This window comes from Coturnix japonica, chromosome 12 (genome assembly GCF_054131305.1).
Source record: "Coturnix japonica strain WE chromosome 12, WE-NBRP24, whole genome shotgun sequence".
Classification (NCBI taxonomy): Eukaryota; Metazoa; Chordata; class Aves; order Galliformes; family Phasianidae; genus Coturnix; species Coturnix japonica.
In genome coordinates this window covers 21,195,599-21,209,293 of record NC_140674.1, presented here as the reverse complement: position 1 = coordinate 21,209,293, position 13,695 = coordinate 21,195,599, and the positions used below count along the sequence as shown (strand labels likewise).

Genomic DNA, 13,695 nt, shown 5'->3' with positions numbered 1-13,695 from the left:
TTCGAGAGAGCTACATCAAAACTGTTGTTTCATTTAACAATGAGGTAAATCAATTAGGAGATCACCTAATGCATCACCTATTAGCTACGTTAGGAAAACAAACAACACAAACCAAATCCCAAAGAAAACCCTTTATTTGGTCGTTTTAATTATGAAATTGATAAACTATGCCAAAAAGTGTCATACAGTCATTTATAGAATGTGAGAAACCCATCAGGTGTACAAATATGTAACATGTTGATGGTAATATTTAAAGGATTTATAACATAAAAAGTCAGTTATGAACAACCTGCTCACATCTTTGCACTGCAAAGGGCTTTTATAGAGAACCTCTATCATATGCTGTCACTTTCCTATGTAGAAGAGAACTAACAAGAATTGCATCCATCCCCTTCCCCACAAAATGTTTGCTGATTTTTACTTCTGTTTGACAAAACATGCCTGCACAAATGCTCCAGAAGCACTTATTAATATGGCCAGAAGGTCAGTTACTGCTGTACAGTTACACTAGCTCTTACTGTGGCACTGGCTGCTGCTCGTTCTCTTTCTTTAGCAATTTCCATCTCTATTTTGGCTTTGATTTTATTCCAGTCAACTTCCAGCTGCAAGAACAGAAAATGAATACAGAGGTCAACTACCATTGTACAGAGAGGCCAGGTAGCCATTCACTAGCAATAGACTCTGAAGACTTTGTTGGTCATTATTCTTCAAGTATGGCAACTTACAGTGAATCAAAAGCACAGTTGAATTCTAGCAAATGGATCTTTCCACCTTTAAATAAAAAAAAAAAAAAAGAAAAAAAAAAAGTCCAATGTTTTTAAACTACATCATTCCATTGCAACTGACAAAAAACCCACCATGTTAAAACAGGAAACAACTTGGATCAGCTGACATCTAACAAATATCCTGAAATCCACCCCATAACTCAGAACACAGCTCTCTGTCAATAATACACACAGAATTCTTTTTGAGTAAAGTTCACTAAGTAAACTGATGGCATATGACCCTTGTTATTTGATACAAGAGAAATCAGATTTCTGCTTGAGATTTGTCTTCTACATCTATAAGTGTTTCAGCTTTATTTACATTTTTCTCCAGCTGCAGAGAATCGTCATCTTCTGGCTGTTCTCTATTTCAGTGACACTTCAAACAACAGATACAATACACACTGTCCTGCTGAGTGCAATAGTTGTCTTTGTTTCCAAAAATGCTTGACATGAAAACATGGATCATGGTGCACTTGATGACTACAACAACGTGTCCAAAACCTGGACAAAAATGTAGTTGCAAAGTTCAGTTTCCTCGCTAGAAAATGAAGGCTGTCAAAGACGGGATGGGGTAAAATATCTCAACTGCTGCCTAGGCAGTTTTCAGAGTAGCTGTTATCCTGTTAACCAAGCTGTGAAATAAGAAGAAAGATTCTCTGCTGGGGAAGATATAACTGCAACACCCATATTCTCATGTGTAAAGGATAATCCCCCAATTCAAGATGCATTTGCTGGGCCCAGGTGCTTTGGATCTGATGACTGAAATCTTTATGGAGCTCTAAGAAAGAATGTGTTTGCTTTAACAGATGTCACACAGATGCTAAACATACCACAGAAAACACCAGTTCTACCATCTAGCCCAGAGAGCTACTTGCCCATGAAGCCAACAACCTTTGCCAGTGACACCTAGAAACTGCCAAGATATGGATTCTCAGCACACATAATAGGTTCATAGTACCTTATATATAAAGATGTGAGATATAGCAACTAAGCACATTGTTTAGATTCCCATGCCTGATTGCAGATCAGTGGTCTCAGCTGCAGTACAGAAAAGAGTAAGAGCTCCCTATTTAAGGCTGACAGAGTTTTTGGTGGTGAGATGGAAAGTGAGAGATCGTTCCTTTCCCCAGGAGGGAACAGCAACATGATCTTTTTTCTCTGTTATGTCCTGATCCTGTTCTTCTCAACTTCTGTTTGAGTCTGACAGGCTGCATTAAGAATTTAGATATAATAGATAGATAATAGATATAATACAGCATCAAATTGATTTCATTAGGTAGGTGCCCTACTAGCTTCAGATCCAGCAGGTAAGACCACCAGAATGGAATATTCATGGAACATCCAGAGTGGATACTGGATACAACTCAAGGAACTTCCTGCACTCGACACCCAATTTTCAAGGCTGAGTGCAAGGTGAACCCCCCCTGCACAGGCTCTGCTCACACCCTGACCCTGACTGCTTAGGAACACTTCCAGCTTTCTTGACAATTTAAAGGTAGGACAGTGTTATCCAAAAAGGCTCTTTCAGAAGCATCATGACTTTTTGCTCACTGATGGATCTCGGTGTGGTAGAAGACACAATCTCAGCTCAGCAGCTGAAAACGCTGCGTAATAACAGTGCTTGAAATCCACGGTTATTTTTCTACATTTCCTAGGTAAAGTACTGAAGAATTGTACTGTTCAATAAGCAGATAGATACTGTGGAGTCTTTTATTCTTGTTTATGATATGAAACATCCTCAGAAGCACTAAAAGCTAATGAGTTACAGTAGAAATCAAGCTTTATTGAAAATGTAATGGGCACTGTCCAATTAAAGGATCCGAGCTAACGGCTAAGATGCATTTCCTGATCCATCAGCTACAGTGGATGAAAGTTGCACCCTCAGAGTGCTTAGGAACACCAAGTGGAAGAGCATAAGGGCTGCTGAATGAAACTGCTGTCTAAGGTGCATATGTAGTACCTCTTTAAGGGTTAGGCACAGAAGATACTAAGGTGCATTTAGCTTATAAACAATAAGATATCTCCTTGGTGTTTAAGATCTGTGAGATACTGGTGCACTGAAATAACGTAATGATTATAAAAAGGCTTTCCAGAGGTTTAAGAATTAATATATATAGCTATTTATCATATTTGACAGAACAGTTCATAGTTCACATTTAATACATATCTGGTTATTTTCAAAGATTGTTATTGCTGCTATCCATAAAACTATGTGAAAAAGACATTTAAGAGGTTTGCATTCAGCCATTCTAAGATCCAGCTCCCTGTTTATAGAAAACAACTGTGCCTTCATTTGCATAATCCTTGCCAGATACTAAATATATACATTCCATATCTGTGCCTTCAAATAAAACACATGCACAATGGTTACTAAGCCAAGCAGCCACACGTTGAGCTATGAATTTGCACTGTCTGATGTAAAATCTTAAGATTTGTGTCCACATTTGAACTGAAATAGGAAAACCGTAAAGCAATTTCACTGTAAAGATGGCTGCAAAGATCCATCTGACCTAAAGCTGTAGGAATAACTCTCAGGAATACTTACACCTTCTGCATATTGCAAGAATCTTTTGTTTGTTTCTTTTTTACCAAAGTCCTCTAGGAACTTCTGTCGATAAGCCAGGACGGTGTCAACATGTGTCTTGTGCTTTACTGCTAGCTCTAGTGCCCTGGAATAAAGCAGAAAGGGGCTTGTCAGGCTATATAATGCTCTGGCACAACTACAATCACCAGGGTTTTACAAAACGATACGCTGAGCAGCGTTTCGGCTGCAGGCAAGGATTCCTAATCTACAGCGCCAAGTAGTTCCACATCAGTATCAATCACAGGAGGTTAAAAGAAGCCAATGGATGTGACTGTCTACTTTATGATGCATGCTATGAAAAATATCCAACAATTTATTTCTGTTGACAGCCTCATCACATCACTGGAACTCAACAATAGGAGCCTTTATTGCAAGAAAATAGAAAAGAATGCGTAGAGTTCAGCACTCAAGACAACAGGCAAAATTAATCACTTTTAAGGACATTATTATAGCCATAAATTACTTCTGAATATTCTCCTGCTCACTTCAGTGCTGTGCAACCTGTGCTGTAAGTATATTGTATAGGTGGGAAGGATTAGCCATTGCACTTCTATCATTGATCACCTTCATATCTGCTTTCATATGAATCACATAAGAAATAATGATGGAAAAATGTGTTTTTTATGTCATACATATTAGGCAACACAATGAGAAACAGAGATACATGAGGAAAGAAAACTTTTTGCCCCCAGTGATATGAGCATGACAGCATGGCAATTAGCAGCAAATGGCCCCAGATGATTCTTTCAGAAAACGTGTATTCTTGTTTAAAGGAGAAACTCCTACTCTGTTTTCTCATTCCTAATTCACATTTCATCCACCTACACAGTGCTGGGAGTCCAAACAGCCACATCCCTATTTTTAGAAACAAGACATTTCAAAACAGCTTTAGTTCTTCGGGGGTCACCAGCAGTGTGACGTATTGCTAAGGACTTTCCTATGTTAACAATGTGAAAAAGGAAAACGTTGTTTAAGCATGACTCCAAGAATGTTTCAGAGTTTCATCACGGAATACTTGTATCTTCTAAATCTGATTAAAAAAAACCCACACAGTTGGATTACTTCTTGAGTTATTTAGCTCCGGACAACTACAGATAGAAAATTACTGAGGAAACTGTAATGAAACAGTTGAACTAAGAAATTCACAGGTTCTCTTAGTAAGACTGCTTATGAAAATACTGTATTTAAAGAAATACTACCTATCCCAATTGTAGAGATTAATATTGACTTGAATAGCTTGATAAATAAGGCCTGCTTGAAGGAGTAGGGTTTCAGCTTCTTGTGCGTTTCCACTGAACAACAGCATATGAGCCATCCTTGACTCTTTTGATGGAAGATCTTTGATGGAATTGATGTACTGAACCTTGTCTATCTGTTAATAAGATACACAATAAGTTTAATGAGAGGAATCAATTAAATCAGTTTTGCAAGAGCTTAACTTTGAAACCATTATGTCCACTTCCTTACCTCACCAATTGATGCATAGGCAATTTCTGCAGTAGCCATGTCCTTGTTGGCAACTGCCATAGCAGCTAAACATGCCCACATGGTTTGATCCTGAAATGAAAAAATACACGATTCCTAAAACTTCAGACATTTAACATTATAGTAAGAATGGCTTCTCAAAGGAAGCACATCTGTCCTGAAAATAACATACAGAAGTGCAATATTTCCCATTATGCCCTTCACTGCATTGTGGTCTCTTAATAGGAAGCCACTATTTAATTATTTCTCAGAAATCCCTCTTTATAAAAACTCTGATATTGTGATCAGCTGAGACTGACAGTACAGCCGAAGGAATCCTGACCTTTCAGCACCTCAGCCAGTAACAAACTCTTGCCACAGAATCATTTTATGACCTCATAATCCATGTACCTATCATAACTGGGGAACTACAGTGGAAAACAAAGCACCGAACAAGGCTGAAGTATTTTAACCTGATTTATACCAAGTTCGCTTCACAAATAACTACTGCAACTGTGATACTGACAATTACCAATCATTTATGATAAGTGTGCTACGAATGACAGATAAAGGGAAAATTACTTGATACTCTCTGAAAAGTAAATAAACACTTGAAAAATCTGGTGTCCACCAGGATATTTAATATTTATGTTTAGAACTAAGAATTAAATTATATTTGAAAATCAAAATTCCAGTTCCCACTACTGAAAGGAAGCCAACTATTAAAGAGGCAACAGTCAAACAGGTGACAGAAATGGTGTTACTTAGGGTAGAGAAGAAAAGGGAGACTGTCACGGCAGCCTTCTGGGATCTACAAGATGCCTACAAGAAACAGGGAGAGGAACTCTACCAGGGAGGGAAGTGACAAGACAAGGGGTAACAGCTTTAAAATTAAAAAAAAGGCAGGTTTTGATTACCTATGAGAAAGAAATTCCTCACCATGGGGGCAGTGAGGACCTGGCACTGCTGCCTAGAAAAGCTGCAGCTGCCTATGTCTGCTCAAGGATGCTGGATGGGGCTTTGGGTAGCCTGGTCTGGTGGGAGAGGTGTCTCTGCACATGGCAGGGGCTGGAACTTGGTGGTCTGTACCAAACAAAACCAGTCTATGATACTATGAAACGAGGGAAAGGGGGCAGGATTTAGGGGGATTTTTCTTTAGTGCTGCCAGACTCACCTCATCTGTTGCTGTTGCCTAAATACATACAAAAGAAAGCAAAGGGGGAAAAAAAAAGAGTGAAATAGAATATGAAGAAATACTAGACAAAGGTATGTGGAGATATAGAATAGTATGAATCAGATACATTAAGCTTTTCACTAGCTTCTCTGAATACTTGTGTATAATACATCTGGACTACAGTGGGAATATAAATAAGAGCTGTATAATTTTTCACCACCAGCCCCAAAATCATCAACAACCAAGTAGAATGGAAATAAGACCCAGCATCTGATATGCAACCACCAATGCTGAAGTCATATTCAAAAACAATTCCACCGCTGCGTTTCACTTGTATCTGAATGTTGCTGATTATTAAAACTTACCTTGACAAAGCGACACAGCCTGACAGCATCTTCCCACTTAGAGCTACTAACGTACTCATGAAGAATCACAGGGTAAGGTGAAATATTGATGTGAATAAGTGAACCGTCTGCTCTTCTGATTGTTATTTGATTTCCAACAAAATGTACAATCTGAGGGTTTTTGCTAAAATCACTGAGTAGAGAAGGAAAAGTCAGTCAACATTCATGTCTTTCATAACAAGAAGAACATAAGAAATGTAAAGAATTCTTTATTATTAAAATAACAGCATGATTATACTTTAATTTCAAAGCGCATCAAAATCTAAGCATCTAGTTACTCAACAGTTGTGACCATATATATATCTTGATACCATCCATTTCCAGCAGATACTTTAAACAGATCAACTTTCCTTTTTAACATAACTGAGACATTATTTTGAGATACCTGTTTAAAATTTGCTTCTGCATCAAGATATTATACTCCTTTTAAACTGTGCAAAATTACTTGAACTCCACAATTCTTTAAGGAACGAGCAAACTGGTTAAGATATGTAGTAATATTTTCATCAAAAAGAATGCGTTACCTTGCATCTTTTTCATACAGAGTTTTTGCCAAAAGATCCTTATCCACATAGACTGTGTTGGGGTAGTACCAGACTGTAAAACGGGTATCCTGAATCCCACAAAGTAAGTTAGATGTGTCGTTCCAAGCCAACGTTTGAACCATTGTTCCTTCATTGAAAGATAACAGAGTAAGGTGAAGTTCTACAAGAACCACCTAAATAAATATGTACTTCTTGTAGCTTTCCTGGAGGTACTTAATGATCAGACCTCATTCTGACTGGATCACAAATCTGTCTACAGAATGTACTTTTATCTAAAAATATCGCAACATGTAGATTTCTCCTTACCTATTTTGACAATCTTCTGTTCCTTTCCAAACCTTTTAACTGAAGTAATGTAAAGGTCTCTGTTCTTATCAATAAAAGCTATTTTTCTTTCATTTGTAAGTCCCTTCTGGTCCAAAGCAATCTCCACAATTTCTGTCTGAAAAAGGAAATATTCAGTTTTTATTTTAGAAATTCATGCCATGGATTATGTGGTGCTCAAATGAACGTTTCACAAAGCTCAATACGAGTGGATTGTGAAGGCACCTTTAAGACGTGTTCTCCACTGAATTAAGCATTATATCAATTGAATTTCACACAGACCAGAGCAACGCTATGGCAGAGGAGAGTTTAGGAATTTACTACAAGACTGCAAAAAAATGGAAGTGGAAGAAAAAAAGCAGCCAAAAGATGAATGTTTACCTCCCTCCCACTGGAGAGGCTGCCTGGTTTTGTGTTTGGCCATAGCAGAAGAATAAAGAAAAGCGAAAAAGAGTTCAGTCAATCATTTTTGAAGGAAAAAGAGTAAAAGCTCTGATGGAAGACAGACTTTCCACTGGTCTTCTTGTCTTCATTATAAATGATAGGTTGGCACCAATAAAAATTGCTTTGGAGTAAACGCAAAGGATGCTCAGTTGATCAGTTTTACTGCTTTCAGTCCCTCATGTGCAGCTGAGAAACATGCCAGAAACAAACCAGCGCAGAGCGTATCCCTTAGTACGTAAACACTGCACAGAGAATCTAATGTCTTAAAAATTTATTTTCTAAGACTCAACTAGAGATGCTGAGTTGCTTTGTAATAAGATTGCAAACCTTAATAGGTTATTACATTCATTAACATTAAGAAAGCCACTACTGATTATTAATTTCAAAAGAATAAAAGACTCTATAGTCTTCACCTTACCTTATGGGTTAGAGATTTTCCATCTCCCAATGGCTTGCCTGATATAGCATCAAATATATAGATGACTGGAGGAAAATAAATGGTTTCTTAGTTAAAACCAACAGGTCTCCATAGATTTAAAAATCAGTCTCATTCATTTCCAGAGCACAATTTACAGTAATTCACTCTGTTCCTGTGTTACCCTTGAAAATAAGCAGAAAACCCCACGTTTCTCCCCTATGAAGCTTTGCCAACAACATAACCCACACTTCTGGGATATGCAGTGAAGGTTTTGTATTTGCAACTTGCCTAAAAATAAAGTTTCTCTTTCTTTCCTTCTCTCTCTTTCTATATGTGTATGCATGTGCTGCACACTCCACCATGTGTGCACAAAACCTTTTGATACAAACACATACCCCTACTGTGTGTGTGGATAGATATACATAGACACACAAGTATGTACACACAGTGTGTGAATATGCACGCAGAGACAGATGTGGGTATTCAAACCTACAGAAATCAGTAACATTATAATGAACACCAGCTGTAACTTAAGCACTTGAGTCAGCATTAGTTTGTGGAAAACACAGATGTGAGAGCATTTCAGATGCTCAATAACACATCCCACCTGAGGTTTCGATTCTGTTACCTGTAAGCACATGCCATAAGTTGAACATACACGTTCACTCCAAAGGATGGCGATGTTAACATGTTAATCCTGCTGTGTGCCTTTCACTAGGACGCAGGATGTTGGTTTGAGGTCAATGGTTATTCAGGCAGGAAAAAAAAGAAACTGCAAGAGCAGGTGTTCAGAAAGCATTGCTTGAGTTTGCAGAGGAGGAAAAGAGAGGGTTTTGCACCAGTGTTGCTCTTGGCAGCTGGTTAAATATACAAAAGAAAATGAGGTGTTCTTGAGAAGGGGTATTTTTCTCACTCAATTTTATGCATGACTCCCTGCATGACATTTATTTTGATCTGGCTATACAAACCAATTTCACTGCTACTGTAATAGCTGTAGGAAGTGAGATTAAGGTGGTAAAGAGAGAACTACTGCACCTAAAAGACAATTAAAATGGATTAACTTCCCACAAATAAATTAAGCCACAATGCTTATACGACATTTCAGAAAACTAGTGTTTGGGTGTAACCTCAACATCACTTTGCAATCACTTAGAGCCTAAATGGTCTCTACTTTGTATCTATAAATTAAGCATATAAACAAAGGTTAATTTCTCTCTTTGATCATCCAGAGAAAGAGAACAGCTGTGGTGTGCTTCTAACACAACACATGCTGTACTTCCATGAGATAACTGCTTTTAACTAAGGCCAGCGGCTCCTTTTGGAGAAGCTCTGCTCCCTTCTCCAGCCTCCCTAGAGACCGAGGGAGGACACTAAGTGCAGAGGTGCATGTTTTTTTCTGGATCACTGGAGGAGGAGGAATACCCACTGAACTGCTCTGAAGTTATGCCTGGCTGTACGTTGGAGTCAGAGAGCTTGCAGAGAGCTCCTCGCTGCGACGTGCAAACTGCTTCCTGCATCACACTCAGCCATCTCAGATATTTCTATAATGCACTGCATTATGAAAAACAGACCTGCCCTCAAAATAGGGCAAAGGAAAAAAATATGCATCTGCTAGGGTGAGTGCAGAAGAAGAAACAGGCTTAGATAAGCCACAGCTTCCTGTGCCAAGAATCTGTTTTCCCATGTGCTGGCATATTATAAGGCTTTTTACCGCTACGGGTGGGACTCGTAGCTAGGATAGGGATTTTTCTTTTCCCCTTTATTAGCAGAATGGGAGCTCCTACCAATAGGATCATTTGGAGGGCTTATTTTGAAACCATAGCCAGAAACGCAGCCTCTGTAAATTACAGTTTGAATAGAGATTAGCCTGTGTGCAGAGCTGGCTGGCAATATCTCCAGGACACAAAAAGCAATGGTTGGGAGTTGGAGGTACAAGACAAAGAATTCCAGAATTCTGAAACTGTCTAAAAGCAGCTGGAACCACAGGCAGGATGGTTTCACCATTTCACTCTAACACAAAACCAGCTCCTGTGCAGATGGGCTCCCACTGATCCCCCTCTGTCCATGCAGCTATTAGAAGCACCACAGCCCTGGGCTGGAACATTTGCATGGCCTATAAATGACACTGCTGTGAAGTCAGAAGTCACAGTGCTGTGGGATTTCCAGAGACAAATTTAAATCGTCGCGATGTATTTGCATCAAGAGAGAACAATGGAAAAAAAGCTGACAAAAATTTTCCCGTATCACTCAATAACACAAAAAGTTTGCTCTGTCACATCACACTTTATAATTACGGCGCTTCTGATGCCAAAGCACAGAATTTAAGACCATAAAGATCATCAAGAACACAACACTGAGACAGAGAACCACAGCCTCACAGCTACGGTCACATCAGCTGCACAGACAGCTTAGCTGCTGTAAAGACACAGACCCCCAAAAGCCTAAAACAAAAAATAGCCCAGAGCTACAATTACTCACTTAAGGCACCAGGAGCTTCTATGAAAAGAAATCAAACAGAAAAAAAAGATGCCAACAGACTTCCTTAGAAAATCACATTTAAGAGTAAAAACCCACAGTGCAATTGTTTACTGCACATTTGCCATGTTTTCTGATGCATTACACCCAACTGGAATTTCAGAAGCATATCACCCTCTTTTGATTCTTTAAACAAAGGTAAGTAAGACCCACAATTCTAAGCCATTCTTTTATTATAATATTATCATTAATTTATATCATAGATAAATTTCTTATGCTCTATGCCTTTTTTGTACTATAACTAGGCTGTGTGAGCAGGGAAAACCAAGTTAGATACAAAGACACTGAAAACTTCACAGTGAATTAGTAGCAAACGTGGACTGATTAGAACTGAAAACTCACCCTTTTCATCAGCTTTGTCTTTGACTGCCAGAGTATCATTACTCAAAGATACCGTCTGGGCATTTAAAATGTCTGTTCTCATTCCTGGAAATTTTGGAGAGGAAATTAATCTTCCTTCATAGGAATACAAATAAAGTCCTCCACCATCCACAAGAAGAAAATGCCTACAAAACCAAAACAAAATTAATAAAAAAAACCTACACAGAAATGGAAATCATTTAATAAGACAGAAAAGAATGATGATCACTTCAGCCACCTCAAGACAACCGGCAGACATCATTCAGGTGCATGACACATTCTAAGCCTTACGTTTCAAAGCTATATTATGAGAGCTCTGTGTGAATGACTTGGGTTTTAATGTGAATGTTATTTTTTTTTTCCTTAAGAAATATTTCTTATCTTGAATTACAGTGATTTTCTTGGTTACAGATATTTTAAGATTTATGTCTCACAAAGCATGAGGACTCAGCATTTGGCTGCACAGAGAACTGCCACATGTTGCCCCACAAGAGAACTCTGACTGCTAGTTTGTGTGCTGTGGGCATACACTTGAGAAGCAGCTCTAACACCTACAGCCAGCTTTAAAACAGTATTACCTGCATCATTTCCTTCACTGTGGACTATAATGTAAAGAAAATAGAAGATACTTAAGAACTGTCTATTAAGATTCATAAGTGAACAAGAACGTATTTGCCAGTTCACAGTCCAAACTTCTACATAGAATATAAATAGTTCTGCGTAACAGAGAATCATACATATGTAATATAGAAGATTCACTGCCTTTATCACAGACATGGCAAACACATCAGCCAAGCTTTCATAAGCTACTGACCAGTCGTGACCATTTTTTGTCTATTTCTGATATTTTGTGTGTGTTAAGTTACCAAAGAAAAGTTCTTAGGAAATACGTCTTAAGGAATTATCTGATAAGGAACGTTATGCAATGCATTAGCTACCTTTCTGCTTGTAGAATCAAAGTAACTGTTCCTTCCTTCAGGTCAAAGATAAGTGGTGTATTCCAGTTATTTGTGCTGCAAGAAAAACAAGTTCATCATTTGTTAAATCCACTGTCTTCATGTACCATTGTAAATACAAAGCTCAGTTTACCATGTAAAGCACACATATTTTATTCATTTAACATTTCTGTAAAGATTTTGAAAAGGAAAACAGCACACAAGAAGTCAAGTCACACTGACAACCATTCAGTGAGACCCAGTAATGCTTGTGCCTTCAGTTTTGCATCCCTTCACACAAGCAGTGGCCTGAGTGGAAAGCAAAATCCCCTTTACATGGAACGAGAATATGTTAAAAAATGCTTCTGAATTTCAGCTCAGCTCTCATACATTGACTTGGAGTCAGGATGGAGCCCCTCCCCTGCGTGCCCTGTTATGCACTGGATTACTGTTAACATGACTTGTCTCACCACTCAGTTACTTTAGAAGTAAACTTCAGATTTCAGCAAAAGAAACAGAATATGATGTTCTTAAAACATCATGTTGGATTAAATCATTCCTACTCTATTCCAAAATAACTGGCATGCCAGAAGTAGTGTTCAAAGAAGACAGTGGATGGAGTCACACAAATGGGGCAAACATGCTTGTATCCAGCCAGCACTACTGCTGCCTCTAACTGGAAAGAGTAGAACTTCTTGTAGCAACACATACAGACACTGCACCAACAAGAAGCTGAAGGAAAGGATGGTGGCAGGAGTGCAACTATACTCACATTTCCTTCTGATGATGCTAGACAGAATATTTTGATTAGTTTCCAAAAGAAAGTTTCTGCTGCTTTCTTACATAGGTTAAATAAACTCAAAAAGGCTCCGTGAATATGTATTACTTACGAGAATACGTAACACTGAAGAGAAGTTGAAACAACCAAATGCCCATAGTTCAAAGAGGCCTTAATAACTCTGTCACGGAACTCCAGCAAATCAACTGCATCATTGATAACATTGTGCACCTGACCAAGAGAAATTTAGGGTTAAATACAATGGCAACAGGCAGCACTAATGCTCATAAAATGAAGACTATTGAAGAGTCGGATGGATCTCTTTAAATTTAAGAAATACTCAATGATTTATTGGAACACAGAAGGTATAAGAAAAAACGTTAGACGTGAAGCTCTGGTGACTGAGGTTGTCCGAATGTTCCCATTTTAAGGCTCACTGTTCAGCAGATTACTTAAACAATTTGAAATGTGATACTTCAGTGATCCTGTCAAAAATCCCATTCAAACAACTCAGCGATATCCAAGATTTGGACAAAGATATGCTGCCGAGATATTAGACAGCTCTACTTCATATATTTTAACACTACCACATTCTGAAGGAAGAGAGATTTAGGTGTGGATGTTCATTCTCTTTGCCATTAATGGGAAAGCCTGCTCACATGACAGTGTTTCAAGAAAGCCAGTTTGTTTGTAATCAAGACACAATGAAAAGATCTAACCCAGATTTCCTCCATTTTGTAACTGATTACAAAACAAGGATGGATCTCGGTTATTATGGAAGCCTAGCAATCATTTGCAAGACATATTAATTACTGTGCCCACCACAGGGATACATCCATAATTAACTTTGCTACCATTTGTAATAATGACGAAAGAAAGCATTTAGAAGCTTTTGTAGGCAATGTTTTCCTCCGTAAATGCATAGGAATCAAATAAATTCAGAGGAAAATAATAAAATAAGAT

General features: G+C 38.3%; 1 protein-coding gene across 6 annotated transcripts in view; it reads right to left on the bottom strand.

Annotated features, from left to right (window-relative positions):
• Positions 1–116: 116 nt before the first annotated feature.
• The window catches only part of IFT80 (intraflagellar transport 80), a 41,387-nt gene continuing 27,808 nt past the window's right edge, over positions 117–13,695 (bottom strand). For 4 of the 6 annotated variants that reach the window (XM_085513361.1, XM_085513360.1, XM_085513363.1 and 1 more), the window contains exons 10-21: positions 12,845–12,963; positions 11,958–12,032; positions 11,002–11,165; positions 8,125–8,189; positions 7,245–7,380; positions 6,918–7,065; positions 6,355–6,526; positions 5,990–6,007; positions 4,819–4,908; positions 4,551–4,723; positions 3,313–3,436; positions 117–602 (exon numbers count right to left, since the gene is read on the bottom strand). In XM_085513361.1, the coding sequence (XP_085369487.1) occupies positions 489–602; positions 3,313–3,436; positions 4,551–4,723; positions 4,819–4,908; positions 5,990–6,007; positions 6,355–6,526; positions 6,918–7,065; positions 7,245–7,380; positions 8,125–8,189; positions 11,002–11,165; positions 11,958–12,032; positions 12,845–12,963 (1,398 nt within the window). In that variant the 3' untranslated portion in view covers positions 117–488. Of the gene's footprint in view, positions 603–3,312; positions 3,437–4,550; positions 4,724–4,818; positions 4,909–5,726; positions 5,899–5,989; positions 6,008–6,354; positions 6,527–6,917; positions 7,066–7,244; positions 7,381–8,124; positions 8,190–11,001; positions 11,166–11,957; positions 12,033–12,844; positions 12,964–13,695 lie in introns of those variants that run through there. The other 2 variants (XM_085513364.1, XM_085513365.1) reach the window with 2 other exon arrangements.